This window comes from Amia ocellicauda, chromosome 13 (assembly GCF_036373705.1).
Source record: "Amia ocellicauda isolate fAmiCal2 chromosome 13, fAmiCal2.hap1, whole genome shotgun sequence".
In the NCBI taxonomy this organism is placed as follows: domain Eukaryota; kingdom Metazoa; phylum Chordata; class Actinopteri; order Amiiformes; family Amiidae; genus Amia; species Amia ocellicauda.
The window spans coordinates 28,689,550-28,700,095 of record NC_089862.1 but is presented as its reverse complement, the minus strand read 5'-3'; the positions used below and the strand labels follow the sequence as shown (position 1 = coordinate 28,700,095).

At 41.3% G+C, this 10,546-nt stretch overlaps 1 protein-coding gene across 2 annotated transcripts; it reads left to right on the top strand.

Moving 5' to 3' along the window:
• The first annotated feature begins 690 nt into the window (after positions 1-690).
• Positions 691-10,337, top strand: cox18 (cytochrome c oxidase assembly factor COX18). Of its 2 annotated transcripts, XM_066720464.1 has the most exons (7): positions 745-805; positions 2,027-2,498; positions 5,376-5,476; positions 6,163-6,329; positions 8,078-8,193; positions 8,477-8,584; positions 9,738-10,337. In XM_066720464.1, exons 2-7 carry the CDS (start codon positions 2,067-2,069, stop codon positions 9,903-9,905), a joined length of 1,092 nt encoding a protein of 363 aa, XP_066576561.1. In that variant the 5' UTR covers positions 745-805; positions 2,027-2,066; the 3' UTR covers positions 9,906-10,337. The 2 variants fall into 2 exon arrangements, with proteins under 2 accessions (XP_066576562.1, XP_066576561.1); XM_066720465.1 differs by lacking the exon at positions 8,477-8,584 and having other exon boundaries at positions 691-805.
• The last annotated feature ends 209 nt before the right edge of the window (positions 10,338-10,546 follow it).

Here is a 10,546-nt window from a genome sequence, read left to right as displayed (position 1 = left end):
AGTATAAATCATTACTGCCTTGCTTGATCAAGATAAGCATATCTACATCACCCCAATATTCTGCACTGTACTTGTGTATTCTGTACTTCTATACTATGATACTCTGTATTGTACTGTGAAAAACGCTGTATTGTGTTCTATAATGCATCAAATTGCAGAACTGTAAAATACTGTAGACTGCAGTAATGTACTGTAAAATGGATGTCACCATCTCCACCAATCAGAAGTCTCCGCAACGACCACGCCCCCTATCGACTCACCAATCACAGCAGCCCCTTGGACATCACGTGTGCTCCCCTTCGAATTGCACGTACAATGTACTGCTTTAGTCGGTTACGCAGGATACGTACGTACAGTCTACTTTTACCATACTACAAATTCATATACTACGTCCAATTTGCATACTGCATAGTACTGACATGTTGGAATTTAGTACGTGTAGTATGCGGTTTCCAATACAGCCTTCATCTTCATACTGCGTACTGTACTACATACTAGTCAGAAAATCAGTATGTAGCATGCACTATGTACTTCACATCTTAACGTGTCCATATTTAAATATGTACCTGATTGAAAGTGCAATTATACAATAAAAAATGATAATCTATAGAAAACCGAAAGTTGTTAGCACTGGAAGCCACTAACGTCGCTTAATGTTGCTAATTTCACACTCCTGTATTACGCATAATGCAGTTTGTAGTATTCAGTATGTAGTATACAGCCGTTTTCTATGCTCCTGATAGAGCGGCGGTAGCGCGTAAATTTGACGTCATATTCCGTCGACAGTCAAATCATAAGGCATAAGGTAAATGTAAGCTTATTTTACACAAGGAATCGCATGCTGTGAAATTTATATAACATATATAAATGATTTTCTGTCTCTGCATATTAAAACATTTCTAACTAAGTAAAGGGACTCTAGTGACTTAAAGAAGGAGTCATTAAATATGCCAGCAGTTTAGCTATCTCGGTGTTCTTGAACTTTTCCACAATGTCGTTTAGACGTATGAATAAGAAACCATCCGTTTTCTAGCAGTGTTGGAGGCGTTTCTAGTGAAGTTACCTAATCGACAATTTCTTTTCATTGAGCTTCATGATCTTGACATTCTTATCTGATAATAATAATATTAATTATTATTATGTAATCGAAAGGCGTTGATGTATTTAGGTTAAGGACCTATGTATGGTAGTATGGAGATAGTGGCGATTGACTTTTTAAAAACCATAGAGAGATCATATATGTAAGAGATAATTTCATATGAATCCTGTACTATTTTATACTATACTATACTATTTTCTGTATATAGAAAACATGTATAATGTCTATTCTAAGGGCCTGAGACTAGTTTTCTGTATCTGTATCTGACATATGTTTTACAATACATATAGAAAAGCAGTAAACTGTCTGTCCTTGCTTTATGTGTTATCAAGGAGGTTTTTAATTGCAGATGTTTGGCATAAATAATTACACTATAACATCATTTTTATATTTAAATATTACGATTAAGTTACTTTGGAAGGGAATGTTTTTCTGTCTGTGTTTCTGGCCTCCTCCTCTTGCCAAGGAGGCTGGAGCTTCCTGTTGCAGACAGGTGTTTCTGCTGCATGGGAAAGATAACTTGAGGAGTTCACAGTCCCACAGATTGAATTGTTTTGCAAGCAGTGGTGCCAATGAAGGAAACTGATCGGAAAACTGGTTGTACTAGAGTCCTTGTGTAGTTTTTAGAAAATAATCTCAGGTATTCTGTCAACCCAGTAACACAAAAGACAACTGCTTGTACTCAACACTTAGACAAAGAGAAGTGAAGTGAAGGAGTGTCCATTGATTTCACTCCCATACCTAATTCTCTGTATGCTATGAACATAGTGATGCCAAGCTGTAATTTAGCCCCTCTTTCCTGTATCTTAAGCGAAATCAATCCAAGTGAATTATATGCTGGAATTACTATAGTTCTAGTGTATTTAAAGTCAGAATTTTGGAAGAGCCAGCTGTGATTCTGTTTTAACTTATTTATTGCACTTCCAGGTTTTATGCAGTGCTTTGGCAGTATACAACACGACTAGTGATGGCAGCGCCTTTGTGGACTTGTAAAAACTATGGGTGTCTGTTGAGGAAATGGCAGCTTTCGAAGATGATGTGTGGTCTCTTCTCTCTTGACCACAGAAATAATACAATTAAAGTCCCCCCTCGATCTTTGCCTGTCACCCGACCCCTATTCAGTTGTTCGACTGGACTGGCGTGGAGAGGAGTCCTACAGCAGAGAAGGACTTTGGTTTCGGCCTCCATGCTGTCAGCAGCCTCGGTTGCCACAGACAGCCCTGGCTGGTACGAGAGCATTGTGGACTCTGCGCCCATCCACATGACCGAGGAGCTCCTGGTGGCAGTGCAGCAGGCGACAGGGCTGCCATGGTGGGCCAGCGTGGTCTGCACTACCGTGGCTTTGAGAACAGTAATTACACTCCCCCTGGGCGCCTACCAAATGGCTGTCATAGCAAAGGTCTGTATCCGATTGAAGGCTCGAGACAATTGTACAGTTTGTGGCAGGCAGTGGTGAACTAAAGTTATGAGTTGACAGTGAGCTGCTTATAACCTGGTTGAAGTTGAAAATAGTTATTCAGTTTACTGTGTGAAGGTCCTACTGCAACAGCAAGTGCTTTGTTTATATTTCACATTTCCCAGGAAACTCCAACCATAGAATATGTTCAAATAGAATATTAAATCTTTGTTGTACCTTCAGAAATTGTGAGCAAAATTATTCAACCCTCATTGCAAATCAGGTTTGTTGTCAAAATGTACAGACTGTCAGCTGTTTGCAATGAACAAATCAAACAAAAGCAATTGAAATAGCTCAACACAACGAATGCTTCAAGTGGTTTCCCCAAATTCAACTGAAAATGCAACTTATAATGACTTCTCCCGTCTCAAAATTATTCAACCCCATGAATACAATCCCTCACAACAGCACAAATATGCAAAACAGGTGTTGTCTCAAGCACACCTGATGCAACTAATCAAGGGCTTCATTAGTTGCACCAGGTGTGCTTGAGCTAGAACACATGAAATACCTGAACTGCCTAGGTGTTTGTTGAGTGTCACGTTTGACTGCATGTTAGAAATATGGCTAAGTAAAATGAATGGTCCAGATGGTTAAGAGAATAGATCATCATCCTTCACAAACAAGGAACAGGATACAAAAAGATAGTGAAGGCACTGAATGTTCCTAGAGACGCCGTTGGAAGCATAGTTCGCAAGTTCAAAGTGAAAGGAACAGTGGTTACACTACCTGGACGGGGCAGAAAAGGAAGCTATCAAAGGCTGCAACCAGATGGCTCAGAAGGCAGGTTGTGAAAAACCCTCGAGTGACTGCAAAAGACCTGCAGCAAGACTTGGTGGCAACAGGCACTGAGGTTTCAGTGAGCACAGTAAGGCACGTACTAAACGCAGAAGGTTTCCATGCCAGAACTCCATGACATACACCACTACTGACCCAAAAGCACAAGAAAAGTCGGCTCCAATATGCTCAAAATCATATAAATAAGCCACAGAAGTTTTGGGATTCTGTTCTGTGGAGCGATGAAACAAAACTGGAACTTTTCGGCACGATGGATCAGTGGTATGTCTGGAGGAAGAAGAATGAAGCATACACTGAAAAGAACACTCTGTCCACAGTTAAGCATGGTGGTGGCTCAGTGATGCTCTGGGGCTGCTTTGCATCCTCTGGCACTGGAAACCTGCAGCGTGTGGAAGGCAAGATGGATTCATTGAAGTATCAGGAAATCCTAGGAGAAAATGCCATGCCGTCTGTGAGGAAGCTGAAGCTTGGGCATCATTGGACCTTCCAACAGGACAATGATCCCAAGCATACCTCAAATTCCACCAAGGCTTGGTTGCAGAAGAAGTCCTGGAAGATTCTGCAGTGGCCATCACAGTCACCTGACTTGAAGAAGGCGGTTGCAGCACGCAAACCCAAGAATATTACTGAACTAGAGGCCATTGCTCATGAAGAATGGGCTAAGATTCCTCAGGAACGCTGCCAGAAGCTGGTGTCTGGCTATGTATCTCGTTTGCAGCACATCATAACAGCAAAAGGGTGCTCTACTAGGTACTAAAGATGCTTGCCATGAAGGGGTTGAATAATTTTGAGACTGGAGAAGTCATTATAAGTTGCATTTTTTTGTTGAATTTGGGGAAACCACTTGAAGCATTTGTTGTGTTGAGCTATTTCAATTGCTTTTGTTTGATTTGTTCATTGCAAACAGCTGACAGTCTGTACATTTTGACAATAAACCTGATTTGCAATGGGGGTTGAATAATTTTGCTCACAACTGTATATTGCACTCGATTATAAACACTGCCATTTATTCAGAAAATACTTTGCTGCTGATGAATGCTCAAATTACATTTCTGTACACTGTTGGGAGGGGAGGGGAGTAAGAGGTTTGAACTTTTTTGTTATTTAGGCTCATCCTGTTATGAAGGATGTCCTGTCTGTGCTTCGTTGGTTCTTACATACTTGCCAAATTTAGCTGGAAGCTCAAGCAGTTGACAAAACATGCCACTGACAGTTTTAATTGAGGGAGTTGTTATTGAATTTTATTGTAAATTGTAAATCTCATGAAGTTATTTTTGGTGTACAATACAGATCCCTGTACCTTTTAAGAGAGAGTCTTCAGAAAACTAGTCTCAGGCCCTTAGAATAAATATTAAATGTTTTCCACTAAATTTAACTATGTAGAAAATGATGATTACTTTGGAAGGGAATGCTTTTCTGTCTGTGTTTCTGGACTCTTGTTCCAGACAGGTATTTCTGCTTCATGGGAAAGACAACTTCAGGAGTTCACAGCAGTCCAGAGGATTTGAATTGTTTTGTAAGCAGTGGTGCCATGAAGGAAACAGTTTGGGAAACTCAAACACTGGTTGCACTAGAGTCCACCTTTGTGTGGTATTGAAAAAAACATTCTCAGGCATTAGGGATGAGGCTGTTAAATTAATAATGAATTCATAACATGCATCACTTACCATATAACAACTTCATTTTCTTTTTTTTTATTATTATCAGGTAACTTTTCATCAAATGTCTGTGTTTTAAGGATATTTTCCTAATTGAAATTAAGATAATGGCTAAAATGTGGATTTGACAAAAACTCCAATATGCAAAGTAGTTTTTCCCTAAAATGTGAATTGTGTTTCTTCTTTTTCTCATTTTCATTTTCATGTCAAAAAGGAGAAACACAATTCACATTTTAGGGAAAAACTACTTTGCATATTGGAGTTTTTGTCTCTACTAATAAAGAGAAAGGGGGTGAGAAGAGTTGAACAAGAGAAGAACACCTGGCCAATTAAAACAACAGCTTCCTCTCTTTTCTTCAGCTAGATTGAGGCTTTGCAATCTGAAATCGCAGAGCTCGCCAAGCGACTAAGATACGAGGTCTCAGTCCGGGCCAAACAGGTGGGGTGGTCGGAAAAAAATGCTCGGTAAGAACTTTCCTTATAGCTTACAGCATTTTTTAAATTGTGCATTTAAGAGGAGGCCCTTTAGTCTATCTCGCTTGTTTGGTTACTAATAGTTTATCAATCCAATAATCTCATCCAAAACTATTTTAATGGATGCCATGGATTCTGTATCTATAACATCACTGGATAATTTGTTACAGAGACACTTGACCCATTGTGTAAGAAGAATTGCATCCCTTTTTAAGTCCTTATGCACCTGCTTTTAATTTCCACTGATGACCTTGGGTCCTCATTTCAGTGTTGTGCATAAAACACTCCTCTGGGTTGACTCTGTGAAGATTATAAAACCGTGAAGCAAATCCTCTGCTAATCTTTCTCTGTTCATTACTAACGAGACTGAAAAGGAAAAAAAAAAAAAAAGCTTAATTCCAAAAGCTGACAAATGAGTGATACAGAGGTCAGATTCTACAGATTCTGCAAAAACGAGAGAGAATACAACATGAATGACTCGCATGTACTGCAATGAATAGAAAATGTCAATTACTTACTGACGGATATATAATAAAATCATGGACAGTGAAATAATAAGTTACAATTGAAAATGTATTAGTTATTGAATGTGTGATGCTGTTTCCACCCTCATTTTGGGTACCCTGTCTGAATCTGTAGTGTGGCCTGGACACTAGTGACTCTGTCTGTGCTGTCAGATTCCATTACAGGAAGAACCTGCGGCGCATTGTGTCTGAGCTGTACGTCCGGGACAACTGCCACCCTTTCAAAGCCAGCCTCCTCATCTGGGTCCAGATCCCCATGTGGGTGTTCCTCTCTCTCGCCCTGCGCAACATGAGTGTGGGATTGACGGACTCGGCGCGAGGTAAACGTTGTGTCTCTCTAAATCTATACTGTGGACTTAGGCACAGATGCACAGATCTGTGTAGAAATGTGGAAATCTACAGTGAGGGAAAAAAGTATTTGATCCCCTGCTGATTTTGTACATTTGTCCACTGACAAAGAAATGATCAGTCTATAATTTTAATGGTAGGTGTATTTTAACAGTGAGAGACAGAATAACAACAAAAAAATCCAGAAAAACGCATTTCAAAAAAGTTATAAATTGATTTGCATGTTAATGAGGGAAATAAGTATTTGATCCCGTATCAACCAGCAACATTTCTGGCTCCCAGGTGTCTTTTATACAGGTAACGAGCTGAGATTAGGAGCACTCTTAAAGGGAGTGCTCCTAATCTCAGCTCGTTACCTGTATAAAAGACACCTGTCCACAGAAGCAATCAATCAATCAGATTCCAAACTCTCCACCATGGCCAAGACCAAAGAGCTGTCCAAGGATGTCAGGGACAAGATCGTAGACCTACACAAGGCTGGAATGGGCTACAAGACCATCGCCAAGCAGCTTGGTGGGAAGGTGACAACAGTTGGTGCGATTATTTGCAAATGGAAGAAACGCAAAATAACTGTCAGTCTCCCTCGGTCTGGGGCTCCATGCAAGATCTCACCTCGTGGAGTTTCAATGATCATGAGAACGGTGAGGAATCAGCCCAGAACTACACGGGAGGATCTTGCTAATGATCTCAAGGCAGCTGGGACCATAGTCCCCAAGAAAACAATTGGTAACACACTACGCCGTGAAGGACTGAAATCCTGCAGCGCCCGCAAGGTCCCCCTGCTCAAGAAAGCACATGTACAGCCCGTCTGAAGTTTGCCAATGAACATCTGAATGATTCAGAGGAGAACTGGGTGAAAGTGTTGTGGTCAGATGAGACCAAAATCAAGCTCTTTGGCATCAACTCAACTCACCGTGTTTGGAGGAGGAGGAATGACCCCAAGAACACCATCCCCACCGTCAAACATGGAGGTGGAAACATTATGCTTTGGGGGTGTTTTTCTGCTAAGGGGACAGGACAACTGCACAGCACCAAAGGGACGATGGACGGGGCCATGTATCGTCAAATCTTGGGTCAGAACCTCCTTCCCTCAGCCAGGGCATTGAAAATGGGTCGTGGATGGGTATTCCAGCATGACAATGACCCAAAACACACAGCCAAGGCAACAAAGGAGTGGCTCAAGAAGAAGCACATTAAGGTCTTGGAGTGGCCTAGCCAGTCTCCAGACCTTAATCCCATAGAAAATCTGTGGAGGGAGCTGAAGGTTCGAGTTGCCAAACGTCAGCCTCGCAACCTTAATGACTTTGAGAGGATCTGCAAAGAGGAGTGGGACAAAATCCCTCCTGAGATGTGTGCAAACCTGGTGGCCAACTACAAGAAACATCTGACCTCTGTGATTGCCAACAAGGGTTTTGCCACCAAGTACTAAGTCGAAGGGGTCAAATACTTATTTCCCTCATTAACATGCAAATCAATTTATAACTTTTTTGAAATGCGTTTTTCTGGATTTTTTTGTTGTTATTCTGTCTCTCACTGTTAAAATACACCTACCATTAAAATTATAGACTGATAATTTCTTTGTCAGTGGGCAAACGTACAAAATCAGCAGGGGATCAAATACTTTTTCCCCTCACTGTACACTACACAAACGCTACACAAAATGTTTTAGCCTAAAGTCCTCCTTCAAACGTGTAACAAGGGTTCATTATTGTGTACCTAGTTAGTCTATCAGAGTTCGCAGCTGGGGGTGTCCTGTGGTTTCCTGATCTCACGGTGCCTGATTCAACTTGGATTATGCCCATTTCTGTAGGACTGATCAACCTGATCATTGTGGAGGTAAGGCTCGTGTTATTTATGTCGTATCTCACACTGCTGGTTTAACCCCATGACGTGGTGAACCGCTAGGTAGCTTTCACACCTTTAACTAGTTGATTTTCTGAAGAAGTGAATGAAAAGCCCTGCTTCTGAATAAATAGAAAAAGGATATTGCTTCTGAGTCCCAAACGCAATAGTGAATTTCCCTTCCAACAGGTGTATTTAGGTTGTCAGAAGCTTTAGTCTCCATATAATATCCACTGACATTATGAGAAACCCTTTATTTATTTCCCCCCTCTGTCAGATTTTCTCATTGCGGAAAACTGAAATTACCAAGTTCCAGAAGTACGCCACCAACTTCATCCGGGGGATTTCACTACTGATGATCCCAATCGCTGCCTCCGTGCCCTCTGTGAGTGTGAAATGATAATGTTGCTGTGCTGTATGTGTGTGCAGTGCGTGGGGGAAGAGTCCCGACTGCCAAAACACCAGGCTGGAGGCTGTTAAGTTGATGTGGGAGTCTGGTTCAAGTTCAGATTGATGTGCAGCAATCTAGTCAGTATTGGAGGCTTTTCACTGAACAGGAATTTGATCTTGAGTATAAGGGTCTTCACTTCTTAATACTGCATTCATAGCAAACCAAAGTGGACCCCAGTTTAAACCTGATCATTATTGGTGTCAGCCTGTGAAAGAAGATTTGGCATAGGTGTCTGGTCGTGATTAGATTCCTCAAAAAGCTATGTTGGTCTACGAGCACACACCCAATTTTAGATGCAGACCAGTTGGTCTAACATAGCACGCTGTAATATATTCTTGAGTACTTTCTAGAGAACACAACTACACTGGAGTACATCGGAAAATACTAATCAGTAACCCATGTAATCAGTAGCTCAGTCAGTGCCATTCTTCACACTTGGTTTCACTCTTTCAGTTGGCTAGTTGGAGGAGTGTCACACATCATTAGAGGGCCAGTCAAAACAATATGACTGACAAAGATGTGTAGAGCAGCCCACACAACGCAGGCTTGCATGCCTCTCAGCTCTGATCACAATGAGTGTAACAGCTGACTGAATGAAACAATATGAATGGCCACTGATGTGCAAAGTTCAGGTGTCCAAGCTGCTGTATGTTTTGTGCTGCTGTGAAAAGAATAGCTGATATTGTGAGGGTTTTACTACATGGGACGCCCGTTATGTGAAAATGGTTTGTGACGCTGTGTCTCTTCACCACTAAATAGTTTTAACTACTGATGTTTAGTTACATCCACATCCACATCCACACTAGAGTCCCCGTCCCAGAGAGGTTCAAGACAAGTCTATATGCACAGACCCCAAAGTTTAGAAACGATGCTAACCGTCCTGTAGCTTAAGTTTAGAAATTGTCTATTTTTTCTTTTTTAAATGACGTGCCCCATAAAGGTATGGCAGTATTATTTACTTTTACTCCCTCCCTTGTTGCAGACTCCAGGAAAGCAGTTTCCGATTCATGTGGTTTGACGTCTCTGTTTATCTAATCTCCAGTGCTAATTTTTTTTCTAATATGCTCTGTTGTTTCCTTCCCTACAGTCGATGGCTCTGTACTGGCTGACCTCCAGCTGCGTCGGCCTGGGACACAATTTACTGTTGCGCTCCCCTCGATTCCGCCAGCTCTGCAGGATCCCCCCCACCCAGGCCGACTCACAGACTCCGTATAGAGACATTGCCTCGGCCTTTATTGGCAAATACTTCAAATAGGGTTCGCACAAAAGAAATCACTGGACTAATCGCAAATACCTTTTTTCTTGTACTTGTGAAGAGGAATTTTTTCATTATCGTTATTGTGTCAATCTACACTCCCCTCAATGAAATCACCCCCCCCCCCCCCACACACACACACATTTAAATTCCCTGCCGTGAGGGTCGAGCCTCTGCTGCAAACAGCCACCGTTTCCTGGAGTATTTCAGCTGTCAGGTATTAGGCCCGTGTATAAAGTGTGTGCCTACGGCAGGTCATCGCATGTCAATGGTACACAAGGCTGTTTTGACCTTAGCTTATGTTCCAAGATATTCTTTAGAATGTACAAAGTATCACAAAATATGATCTGTCCTCATTGATTGTGATTGTGTTGGTCTGGGGGTGTTGGATGGTCAGGAATGTCTGTTGAATAAATTAAACTGTAAAGGAAACTGTCTGTTGGGAAATACAAACATTCTGCATGTCTGGAATTGTTTGCTTTGGACCAATTCCCATTACAAAAACTTCACATGAGAATATTTTGTTTCACAGGGTCATTCTATAAGATAAGTATCAAAGAGATTGGTAAGAAAATACTAATCGTATTGCTTCGCGACATCTTATTTTATTTCACTCAAAAACTAAATGTGAAGTGGATGTT